Source organism: Limulus polyphemus, unplaced genomic scaffold, assembly GCF_000517525.1.
Source record: "Limulus polyphemus unplaced genomic scaffold, Limulus_polyphemus-2.1.2 Scaffold1494, whole genome shotgun sequence".
Taxonomy (NCBI): Eukaryota; Metazoa; Arthropoda; class Merostomata; order Xiphosura; family Limulidae; genus Limulus; species Limulus polyphemus.
The window spans coordinates 159,087-172,564 of record NW_013667104.1 but is presented as its reverse complement, the minus strand read 5'-3'; the positions used below and the strand labels follow the sequence as shown (position 1 = coordinate 172,564).

At 36.2% G+C, this 13,478-nt stretch overlaps 1 protein-coding gene across 7 annotated transcripts in view; it reads right to left on the bottom strand.

The window, feature by feature from the left end:
- Positions 1-13,478, bottom strand: part of LOC106463828 (pleckstrin homology domain-containing family H member 1-like) — a 151,051-nt gene that overhangs the window by 74,099 nt on the left and 63,474 nt on the right. For all 7 annotated transcript variants that reach the window (XR_002611576.1, XR_002611574.1, XR_002611575.1 and 4 more), the window contains exons 9-13: positions 12,832-12,914; positions 5,913-6,117; positions 5,305-5,450; positions 4,108-4,218; positions 3,767-3,853 (exon numbers count right to left, since the gene is read on the bottom strand). Coding sequence is in view for 4 of the 7 variants with exons in the window: in XM_013923904.2 (XP_013779358.1) it covers positions 3,767-3,853; positions 4,108-4,218; positions 5,305-5,450; positions 5,913-6,117; positions 12,832-12,914 (632 nt within the window). In the remaining 3 variants the exon portion in view is untranslated. The remainder of the gene's footprint in view (positions 1-3,766; positions 3,854-4,107; positions 4,219-5,304; positions 5,451-5,912; positions 6,118-12,831; positions 12,915-13,478) is intronic.

The following is a 13,478-nucleotide window of genomic DNA, read 5'->3' as shown; positions in this document are numbered from 1 at the left end:
TAAATGGAAGGAGGGAAACCAGCTTTGCCCTCTTCTCACTGAGTGGATAATCATAAGTATGAATTGTAAAGTAAATTTGGAAGCTCACTTAGGAGGAAGCTTCCATTGTCCACCACCCCAGTGACTGGGAATAGCCATGGAATAGAAATGATATCCACTAGAGGAAGATACAGACAAGTCATGCAGATAATGAGTGATGAATGTATTGGGAGTAGTCCACATTCAGGCCTGAATGATCTCTTCCAAAGGCCAGCAAAGTTGTACCACCAAGGACATAGTGATGTGATGAATCTGATGAGAAGAAACATTGTGGAGATGGTACCCTTTGATGGATAAGTCCAAATATGCCAGACTAATGAGTTCACAATCCAACCAGTAAGCATGAAAGGGGACAGATCATGGGAAATGTAATGATTCCAGTGAATAAAAAGGTAAGAACATGAACCCTGAAATGAGGCAGTACATGTCAAATAGCACCTAAAGGAATGAACTGGACAAAGAAGCCAATCAGGATAGGAATGAGAGTACAGGTGAGAAACGGAAGTTAAAGAAATCGGTATGAAAGCCAAGCCACCTATACTGGCAGCATAGGTCTTAGGGAGGAAAAGCAGGTCAGGTACAGGATGACATATGAGGAACGGTAAAAGATGTGGGTAACATTAATGGCATCAATACCTGAGTTATGACGACTGCAAGCAAGGAGGAGAAATAAATGGGACTTGAGGGAGAGAAGGTAGATGGAACATGAAAACAAAAGATTAAATGGATGATGAGAAAGGGCATAAAGGCTCACATTGAGATCCCAATAGGCAATTCAAAGAAATGGAAAACAAGGAAAAGAACAGAGGTAGACAAAACCATATGATACCCAGAGAAACAAAAGGTGGTCGACAAAGTCACCTGATAGCTAGACATGGACAAAATGGACAAGCCTTTGTCAAACAACTGGGTGAAGAATAAGGAAAGATGAGGAATGGAAGGGTGGGAAGAACAGAAACCTAGGCAAAGAACATGGAAGAAGGTCTAATGGATTGGGAAAGGAAAGATGCAATACAGAGAGTCAGGCCCTGGGCTGAGACAACTGTCCTGACAAAAGCCATGTGTGATAACAGAGAGTAAAGACATCTGTGAAAACAGGGACCACTTCACCTCCATGGGAGGAGAATCTTATTAGGAGAAGATAATTGATCCACCACTGGATTCAGGGAGAGAGGAAAATGGCAAGCTAAGACCACAATGTGGTGGCTGTTGGTCCAGAAAAGAGATCCAGGATCTGAAAGCACAGAGACCTGGAATTGATACCCTTGGCTTTGTGGTATTTGTGACCACTGTGGAGATATCAGAATGTATCATAACCACCATCTCCCACAGGAGAAGAAGGAAGTGGAACAAAGCTTGATGAAATACCAAAGCCTCGAGAAAGGTGATATGGAGAAAAGACTCTTTGATCAACCATAGACAAAAAATCTCCAAGGACTCGAGGTAAGAACCCCAACCCTCTAAAGATGAGTATGTGAACAGATGTAAATCTGGACAAGGTGGAGTAAACAGCATAGCCACCGTGGTCTAGACTCTGTCTAACCACCAAGCCAGGGATCCAAGAAGAAGTTCCACTGATCAAGGAGTGTCCATTAAAAGGAACTCATATGAGCTCAACCCATAGGAATGAGAGCTTCCAAGGAAGCCCATAACCCCAAAGAGATAGAACATCTTGAGCCATAATAAAAGGTGAGGGATGTGTTAACCCAAAGACAAAGAAGAAGAAAAAAGAAACCCCTCCAAATAAAAGAGGTAATTAGAGGAAGTAAGAATGGACTTCCCACTGTCAACAGGAATCCCACCTGTTCTGCATCCTGTAGGAGTATAGAAATGTGGTCTCTGGACTATGAACAGGAGGAAGCAAGCAGAAGCCAGTCATCCACAGAAGGCAGAGTGCAAAGACTTATAGAGTGAATATGTCATGCAAGAGTTTGTACTCCCCAACAAAACACTTAAAGAGCTGAGGTTAGTCCAAAAGGTATGGTCCTAGATTGTTTACTATAATGGGAAATTCTGTAGTCGATACATTGATTGCAACTTCATACTATGATCTCTTGTAATTCAGTATCAAGAAATAATTGAAAAAAAATGATGAAACTGTTTAAAAAAATTGAAGTGGCAAAGAAGCATGTTTAATGGTGGCCACATACAAAAAACACACATCTAACCAATGCTTTGCCAATCGAGAAAGTGAGGATTGAGCGGGAAAAGCAGATGGAGCTATCTGTTCCAATATAGGTGGTGCAATACTATTAATGGGGAGTAGTCACATGATATGTACATCTTCAAAAATGGTACAAAATTGATGGAGCATAAAGACTGGTGCACTAATCGCAAAATTTTTTTAGCATTGCTTAAAGGGCAGAAAATGATTAAAATAGCTTTTTGTGACAAGAGGTAAGACCATATAGGAAAATACATTGTTAATTAAAATATTAAAATTGATTTGTGTGTTATAACAGAAATGAATATGTATTACATGTTTCATGTTAGAAAACATTATAATATAATCGCCCCCAGTGGTACAGTGGTATGTCTTTGGGCTTACAACTCTAGAAACCGAGTTTCAATACCCGTGGTGGGCAGAGCACAGATAGCCTATTGTGTAGCTTTGTGCTTATTTGGAAACAAACAGACAATATAATATAATTATGATAAAGGTGGTAATGGCATAAAATGTACAATAAAGGTAGTACTGACATAAATTACACACTTTTTGTAATATTTTTCTAAGAAAACTTATCATTAGTGAAATGACAAGGGTATAACAAATGAGTTATCAGCCAGACAATTTTAACCCAGCTTCTTAGGCTTACTATTTTACATAGTTCTTGCTTATGTAACATTTAATTCAACAACAAATAATGAAGAAATTGCACAATTCAAGCTCAGTTCTGAAAACAATATTTACTTCAATACTAACTTTTCATAGCATCTAATGCATATCCTAAATTATTAAGAAGGATTAATCTGAATTTCCCCATTAACAAGTCAGTGAACACAGCTGTATATATTATTATACTTTTCGAATTGACATTTATATAATCTTTGTACTCTAAAAACTGCAACTTTTGACTCACACAATTGTAAACTTTCCAATCCCACTCTTACTTCATTCCTCCTCTTACAACCTTTTAAATTTTTACTGTAGCAATTCCACTTTAACTCTCATAACTTTCAATTCCACTTATTTAACTCTTCAATTCTTTCTCTTGTTTAATGGATTAATGTCATGAAAATAATCAACTAATCATAATTAGTATTTACAATTATCACTGTTTTACATTATTCCATCAATACAATTAATGGAAATATTGCCTTTATGATTTATCATTATCATTTTTGATTAATTCAAGATTGCACAGCTTAATTGACAAGTGTTACAACTCACATAATAATCAACTAATTGTAATTAGGATTTTTGTTTATTATTATTATTTTCAATTATTCCAACTATCCAAGTCATGTTGGAATAATCAATTAGTTGAATACAATCAATTAATAAGCCTGACAATTAATTGATTATCAAATTATACTAACCACCCAACTGTAGCCGGAAGTTATTCTATGCCCATATTAAGAGAAACATATCTATTGAAATATTATATTCTATATACTTTTATTCCAATTAATTTTTATAATGACAAAATATGCATAATTATGAGTTAGGCTTAATCAAATATTTTCAGATATCAATAATACAACATAAAAAAAGCAAAACTGTTACCTCAAACGTGGCTGCTCCCTCAGCTCGATCCACTTTACAGATTTCATTCAATATAATTTGGCCCTGAGGTTTTCTGTGGACATCATTCTACAGCCACAGAAAGTATACACTGTACATTAAAGCATGGTCTACTTAATAATTATTTCCTCTATAATTTAAATAAAAAATGGAGAAATTTACTTCCTATCACAACTGAAATATATCAATTCCTAACTACTTAGTAAGTTTAGCAAATAAAATTATGTTTATAACATATAATTAGTCTATACTAAACATTACTGCAAGCATCACCACACTTAAAAAATTAAGATTTTTTCTTATGTTCAATGATTTAAACTTGCCTGTGTCTTGTAATAGCTAAGGGCTCCATTCTTCAAAACAAACCAGCGTCTTTGCCATGTTTTGAATTTTCCTCCAAGTTTTGTTAGGTATCCACTCTTCTCCAGTGATTTCTATAATATAATTTCTATTGTATTAACATAAAATGCAATAGCTCACATCAGAAAACAAAAACCCACACCACAATCACTTACAGCAAAATTATACTATTAATTTACATAATTCTATAGGCTCTTATGTATATTTACAAACCAATATTTTTGTTAGTTACTAAAACTGTATACTAAAGATTAAAATGACCAAAGATGACCAGAGGAAGAAATTACCTTATAAAAGGCATTAAAAGGCTTGAAGTAGCAAAAGATGACAAGGAAGGCACAAATTACAAAACAAACAGCACCAAAAGAGTTTATTATAAGATGACAAAATATGACCAACATTAAAAAATTGTACTAAAAAGTCTAAAGTTACAAATGTTGACCAGAAGGGCAACGTTACCTCATAAACAGCACCTTAGGGACTAAAATGACAAAACATGACCTCAAGGAGTGTGTGTATGACTAAAAATGGCCAGAGCAACAAAATTCCCTTACAAAGGAGATCAATGGATGCTGGATGCTAAGGAAAATGACTAGAACAAGAAAATTATTTTGCAAAGGAAACTTGCCAACATTTCATAGGGATTGATGAAGCATATTTTTACTTCACAATGAGGCAGGTTGACATCATGAAAACATTTCATGTAGACATAAAGATTTAAGAATTCTTAAAATGCATTAAACCTAATACGGTGACAAAAAATATCAAACCTGTATTGAAGCCTAAATAAGCAAAAGTACGAGTATGTTATAGTATATAATTAATACTCAATTCCAAAAAAAATTACCTGTAGATTATTATGTATATAAATAATTCTATAAAAGCTGAATGAAAAGTATGTTTACTCTGTATTACCTGTATCAGAAAATGATTCTAAGGATAAGGCTGTTCTGCTACCTGCTACAAAGCAATATATCTTAGTATTCAAGTCATACCAATATGATTTTGTCTAATGATGAGCAATATAACCATAAAATTGACAAATAACAACATATTTATTGAATGTTTTCGAATATACACATTGTATCTTCAGCATATTCCTAGAGTAAACAGAAAGGTATAATTACAAATAATCACCTATGATTTTGGTTTTATATTACCTTTTCCTTTTTAGGACTTCCTGATGATCCACTTGTTCTCACATTCTGAGCTTCTCCTGCATCATTACTTGTCCAATCAGTGGATGTGGTTTCTGGTGGAATAGTATAATCACTTGGAACCAACTCTTCTAGCCCTGTTGCAGTATCTAGAACAAGGAAAAAAAACATGCTAGATAACATTTCTAACTTGATTTTAAGGAAATACATGAATAAATAATTTCAAACATGAGGAATCAAGTCAGAAAAAATCAGATCCAACAAAGAGAAATGATATAAAATGAATTAGATCCAACACAATGAACTGAGTTAAACTAAAAATATGATCCAAAATATAAGAATAAGTTGAAACAAAATTAAGGTCTAACAGAAAGGAATTAAGTGAAATAAAAACCAGTTCTAAGCTAATGGGACAAGATTAAAAAGAAATATATATTCTAGCACAAACAGGTAAGAAATAAAATGAAATCAGCTCCAACACATTTGAATTAATTCTTGCTTATTTTTTAATGTTTAACCAATAAAGTATTATTAAATTGTTTTTCTGATAACCAACTACAAGCATTTATATAATGTAACAGAACTACTTTATTTAAAAAAACTAAACGTACATTTCCGTGGAACTACTGAGATAGGTGTTGCATGTCTCACTGGTGTAGGAGAAAGGGTGCTGCTTGATTTTCCCACTCGTTGCAGACATCTATATCCATAAAGTGAGTCTAGAGGCACAGTCTGTGATGAAGCTCTGACTTCTTCATTATCTGAAGAATCCGATGATTCTCCAGTGAATGGAACTGATCGGATCTGGGATGGTCTCTAAGCTCATAACAATAACTTAGCTTAGTCACTCACAAGAAGAAAGTATAGAATACATATAAATATTTTGAAACACATTTTAATATCTTGTGATAAACAAAAATTCAGCTTCAAATATATATATGTTTGATAAAGAGGTTATATGAGAAAATGTTAACAAGACAATGTGTGGGTACAGTATATATTTTCCTAATGTTGTAACTAATTTTAAACCTTTGCAAATTTAACTGTAAAAAAAACAAAAAACAATTTACATTAACTATATATGGATAAGAAATGTATACAGTCTCTCCCCCTCAAAATTAAATTTAATCAGCATAAAACATACTTTATAGAAACTTGTATAATAAACTTCCTTAAAAGTATCTAGTGGTTTTTGAATGTAATGAGGAAGTCAATCACATACAGTTGAAAATTATTTGTTATATTCAAAAGCATGCATATCTATTACTTAGGTATTCTTGAAATAATATAACCTGAAAACTAAATTATGGTTTTACTTTTTTTTGTTTGCATTTAAGCCTAAATTTGCAACTTGCCCAAAAATAACACCCACAGAACCAGAAGATTCCCATCCACTCTGTCAAACACAAAGTATTCCTTTTCCTAAGCTGTGTTAAATTACCTTTTATGACTTCTACCTTCCACAATTGCAATAACAAATTTGTCCCTACAATCAAACAGATCAAGCAGCACAATGTGCCAGAGCTTAACATACCACACAAGTGATCAAACATTAACATTTTCCTTACCTGATAGACACTCAACTCTCGGCACTACAAAGAGCTGTTACCTTGTGCATACTGCCATGTAATTTCCTATGTATGCTACAAGCCTGGAACAAAGCTCCCACCCATACATGTGTCAACATGTATTTTGCCAGCCTATGATGTAACAATCTTTAGAATATAGCCCTCCTCCAATAGGAGGGCAACACATTCTCAATACACAGTAATCCTCATGAGCACTAGCATGTGAACATAAGTTCATTCTTGATGAGGCAAACTAAATGCTTCACAACTGGGGAAGGCAGGGTGGAAGGAAGTGCAGAGATATTTTCAGCTAAGAAAAACATTAACTTCAGAAATGCTACTCATTTCTCTGTCCTAGAAGAGCTAAAATTCCATACTAAAGATGGTGGAGAGGCCAGTGCAAAGAAATTACAAAGATGAGGCCCTTTCTGAAAACAGCATCAGCAAGGGAAAGCCCATGGACTGACATCCACAAGATGTGGGGTAGCCTAGTAGGGCAACTCAGTGGGAACTGCATCCTTCTCAAGCAGAGAACACTCTTCACCCAACAGAGATAGTAGAGCAAGAGACAGTGTCATAAGAATCTTCTGCTGGGTGTTAATGTGTCACTAAGGTGGGTGGAATGACAGATTGCTCAAGCATCTATTACCTCACAGGTGAACAGCTGAGTATAAGTGTGTAGTGTGGCTAATGCTATAAATCAGGCCATTCCATATTGGAGAAATATTACATGAGATACCACAAAAATCATGTGCAGGGAGTAACTTCTCAGAGCTTTACATGCTTTACTAGAAGAACTGGGGTGGGGAGGGATTAATGTGAGAGAGAACACCAGAGAGATGTGGGAACCATTGTCATCAGGCACAATCATTTTGAATTAGTTTCCACACTGAGAGACAGTACAATAGGTTACCAAATGAAAGACAGCAGTTTCGAGCCAGATGTGAAGGCAGGCACACACACAAACCTGATGCTATCCTTTTTCTTTTTTTTTGACAAGTGCAAAATGACCTGGAAGATTGGCATAACAATTTCAGTACTCCCCCACTCTATGCAAATTTTGGGTAAGCATCCCTTGTTAGGCAATACCAGCCACAAGATGGGTTTCATTGTCATAAGGTGAGGAATAGTGAGACATAAGAATAGCAAGAAGTGAGCAGATGATAAAGTTAAGAACAAATTACAATACTCACCTCATGAGAATCTCTGGGTAGACTAGAGAATGGTAAAAAAGTGGTCAGCAAAAGACATAAGCACAATAAACTACCATGTGATGGATAAAATGTGATACAAGTGTGTTAGTTTCATCCACCTTCCCACCTGTAGGATCTCATGCAGAAGACAACATGAATGAAAGGTGAGAGAAAACGTTAGATGATGAACCTAATGGGAAGTGACATTGTAAAATCTATGTACATCCTTACCCAAAAACAAACACATCAAGTGGATGAGCTGACAAACTCACCCAAAGATGAGAAGTCACAAAAGAAGGAGGCATCCCACAGCAAGAAGAGGCAATGGCAGTTTCCACAGAAGGGGCAGTTTGAGCAAAATAATAACAAACAACATGAACCAGACACAAAAGACAATTGGAGTTGGAATAATCATACAAAGAAGAAATGGAAAGGAAACTAATGGAAGAAAACTTTGATTTTTCTCCCAGACAGTCCAAGTTTTTGGGAAAAAAGATTATTCTGGAAATAAAATCAACCATTCCCTAGGATAGAGAGTGCACAAGGTATTCAATACTTAAATATCTAAATGATTGCTTCCTAAGTAAGCATAAGGAGAAATTACATATTCAAGGACCAATGGTATATGGAAATGGAAATGATTCAAATGGGAAACTAGTGAGAGCCTGACAAACAAATAGAGGTTCCTGTCCAGAAGTGGGATCAGGCGAGTAGGACAACAGTGTCGAAAAGCTCATTGAATCAGAGAATGAAATGGAGAAGGACCAGGTAAGAGACAAAAAGTTGTGGACAAAGTTTTTCTATAATCAGTGATTGTCAACATGGATAAACTTCTGTCAAATATGCTGGTATAAAAGCAGTAAGATGTAGAAGAATAGGGTTACCCTAGTAGAAGGAATTGACAAAGGAACCACCAGTGGTAAACAACCCATTTGCACTGATAGAGCCAGTGTGGAAGGCTGGCAAGAACAAAACAGAAAAAAAGCTTGTTTGTGTGTAAAGCTCAACCATCACACAAGGGAGTGGCCAAATTACAACACACAGGAAGGAAGAGGCATGAAAGATGGACACCTGTGGCTGGTGGAAAAGGGTCTACCAAAGTGGAAGTTGAAGAGGCTCCTTGAATGGCAAACAGTGCAAAAAAGAAAACCATGACTAAGATGGCCAAAGAGGAGTAATTAGAAGAAGCCAGTAAGGGGTGCCACAAATGAGACACAGAACACAGAGAATCAGGCTAAGAAAATGATAGGCATAAAGAAAGAAGATGGCTCAGAGCATCAACAGCCATAACTATACGGTCTGGGATTGCTAAAGGCATCTATCAGAAGGCTACCAAACTAGGAATAAATCCACTGAAACACCAAAGGATCACTCCTTGGGAAAGAAATATCCTGTCCCTATGAAACAAGTGATTTGCCAACAAGTTCAAAGCCCTCAGAACATTGCAACCTGACAACTGAATCTGATGGTTGTGGACAGAAGGGAGAAATTCCAGAGTGAGAATGAGAGGCACTTTGATGGTTGATGTGAGATCCAAATTTGGAATAAGCTGAATGGATCACCATCAGATGACCCATGAACTGAGACTGATATGCAGCTAACATTTCCAAGACATTGATGTGAAGGGACCAATCTCAATCTCCCCATCTGGAAAGAGTGGCATCTGTGTATAAATGTATATTAAGTCGATGATCAGAATACCTAGAGTCATGTTGAAGAGATTGAGTCAACACAATAGAGAAAGGGGTGGAGAGATGGATGTGTAGTCATGAGGACTGACAAGGAATCCCAGAACATGTTCCACTAATCACCCATGATTCATTGAAGTGAGTACATATGAGCATATCCCAAAGTGATAAGGGACTCAAGGGAAACTACAGTCCCAAAAAGTGAGAAAATAGAGATCCTATCATGCAGGTAGAGTAGAAGACCAAAAAGCCTTGGAAATCAGAATCTCAGTGGCATGAAGATGCAAAGATGATGGTTGATCCTGCCCCACACACAAATTGAGTAAAAACATTCATGTGGACCAAATACTGAGTGGAGGTTAAGACAGTCTTGAATCACTTGACCAACCCACCCAAATGAAGTGCCTACTGAAGGTGGAGAGAAGTTGCTTCTGCAGAAGTCTGTTGAGATGTAGCCAGCAGGAGCCAATAGTCCATACAATAATGGAAGTGAAGACCTACAGAGTGCATCCACCAAGGGAATGCTTGCATAATTCAATTGAAAACATAAGGGGCCATGAATAATCCTAAGGATAGGGCCTAGAATTAAAAAAAATCTGATTTTGTGGACAAACTGGGGGAAATAAAGGGATGATGGACAAATCAGAACGTGAAAAAATAAATCAGAAACATCATCTTTGGTCATTCACAACTCAGAAGAGAACAGCCATTATATACTGTGAAAAATCATCCATCTTAAACTGAGGAACATCGAGAAAAAGGCTTAAGGACAATAAATCAATGACAGAGTACCAACCCTGGGCCTTCTTGAGGATTACAGAAAAAGACAGGAATAAAAACCCTGAGTGAGATGATCACGATGGACAGCCTCCAATCTCCTGTCTTATCAGGCCCAACAACTGATCGGAATAAAACCTCAGAAGAACTAGCATGACTCTCTCACTACCCCCAGACCAACCAAACTCTGGTAGCCCTAGAACTAAGTTCCATATTCCAAGGATCTGCAGGAGACAGAAACCCTACAGGTTGGGTGGATAATAGTGGTGAAGATGTTAACTGAATGACTAATCCTGTCTCAAGGACCTGTAGTGCTCCTGGCTCTGTGTTTAAGGATACCACATGTCCAGAAATTCTCAGAGTCGAGCCTCCACAGACCCTAAAGGAAAACAATAATCACCGATGATGCTGGCAGCAATCTGACCAAGCAGAAGATCCCTTGGATATAGACAGAATCTATTCTGGGTACCAATATTCCCGAGGGACTGATGTCGATGGTCAAAAAAGGGCAGAACTATGATCCCCTGTAGGAGCTGATGAAATTCGAGAAGCCAATGACAAAAGGGATGAATGTAGAAGCCGACAACTGAACCAATGTGTAATAGTTCCAGCTCATCATCAATGAAGTTGGTGATCCTGAGAATCTTCCAACAAAGTGAAGTGAAAAGAAAAAATGTTGGATTTTAGAGTTGTAAGTTCGTAGATTTACCCTGTCCCATCAGGGAACATTGATCTATTCAGGTTAACTACAAACACCGCCTTAGAACCCCAAAATCCAAGGAGCAAATGTATCATTTGAGAGTAAGAAAATGTTCCTACTGGGCAGTAGAAAGCTAAGTCATGAAGTTCCAATAACTGTGTTGGATAAGGCATAACTGTCCCTTCACATAACTGAGAAGTAAACCTCCCTGTATGAGCCACAATATGCATAGATGGAGAAAAAACTAAAAATTCACTCCCAGACCTTTCAGCCATCAAGTAAGGTGCAGGTTCAAAACCAACCATGGAAAGATCTAAAACATCACACTCTCAATGAACCAACTGAAGAAAATCAAAGGCAGCTTATCCCAAAGTGGCTTCCTTTTTGTTTCTATATGCCATTTAAAAACTGTTGATTAGAACAACATTTGGTCTGGTAAATTTGTTTTGTTAGAGCAAAGCAACTTTGAGCTATCTGTTCTGTCGACTATAGGGAATCAAGCCTTGGATTCCAGCATTGCAAGTCCATAGACTCACCACTGTCCCACAGGGGGACTGAAAAGCCAATAGACTAAAATAATGCGCAGTAAAAAGCAAATCTAAATTCTCTCCAGAATTTCGAAGATCACCCTTAATTGCAGCCTCAGAGTCCCCTGGAGGAACACCACAGGAACGAGTATATGATCCAGGAATTCATACTGTAAATGGGCTTGTCAATTTGAAATTTATATTTTTTTTACGAAAATCAACTAGGAAACACAGAGAACATTCAAAGTATTTTCCAACGATCATAGTACTGGGAACCCATCGAGAAAAAGTGATAACATTACCTGAATGAGGTGCTTATATAAAGTACCGGGATTGACATAGGTGGAGAGTGTCACAAGACAAATATCACCAAGGGTAATTAAATTGGGTATAAAAGACTGGAACAAGCGAGAAAAAATCAGACCAAATCTTAGATGGCAGTCGAATAATAGTTGTAAGTGTGTGTGTGGAGATAAGTATGTTTTGGAATCATCCCTTGCAGTTTTAAGCATTTAGGTAGGTTAGTGTCCATTACATTATTAAGCATAAAACACTGGGTAATAGGATCATTGAACAAGTTCTTAGTTGTTTAATTATTTCAGTAGTCTTTAATCTGAGGCTTTATATCATGAGAATTCGATATACCCTTTCTTCCTAAACTGTGTTTTTCTTTATATTCTTAATGCGCTGATTAAATTATTAGAACTTGAATAATTTTTGCAATGAAAAGAAAGCAACTCATCAAATGGCCATGAAAGAGTCATTGATATAATTACACAAAAAACAGTAAATGTGTTGAATAAAAATAGTCTAACAACTGAATAATGTGCTAAAACTTGAATAAATTTTGTATGATGAAAAATATTAACCTTTCAAAAGTAGTCTAAATAGTCACAGTTAAAACAATTTACAATCAACAAAACCTTATTTAATGTTACGTTTTTCAAATTACAGAAATGTAAAAATATTTTAGGAGATATTGGAAATAGTATACAGTGTGTTTGATATAGCAGTAAAACTTTAAATATGAATATGTTTTATAAATATTTCCTATAACCAAAAAATATTAAAGCTTACCCCTTTCACTGTAGCATAGACTGGAATGCTTATGTCTGTAAATGCTCCATTAGAACACATCTTAATTGTGTTTATTGGCAAACCTACAGAGGAAGAGCACAGCATAACACATTAATTAATCTTTCATGTTTCACTGAAAAGATTAGATATCCTGTGTAAAAAAGATTGCAGTATTTCATTATTACATAATACTAACTAAGTGTTTTCAAAAAAGGTAGTAGCTATAGCAGCTTTAAAGATGAGCTTTTATTAAACCTCTATAAACAATGTGTTTATCAAAATTCACTATATCATTATAAGGTGTTCAGACAATATATTTTATGTTTCATACTGTTACGACAGCGGAAGTCACGCGACGCTGGGAGCATGCGCGCTGGAGTTCCTCGAAGGATCATGAATTTTCCTGGCAACTCTAGTTTGTTCGAGGTACCCTCTTTTTTTAGTATATAAGTCTGGCGAGAAAAAAAAACAGCACGATTTGAAGAGATATAGATAGATTGAAGAGATAGATAGATAATTGAGTCAAGCGAGCAGTAGGCACTGTAAGTAAAGTATGTGAATCACTGTGATTTATAGCGTGTGTTATAATGATTGTTAATTTTGAAGTGACTGTGGAAATTCTGTGTACTAAAAAGTTGTATCAAGAA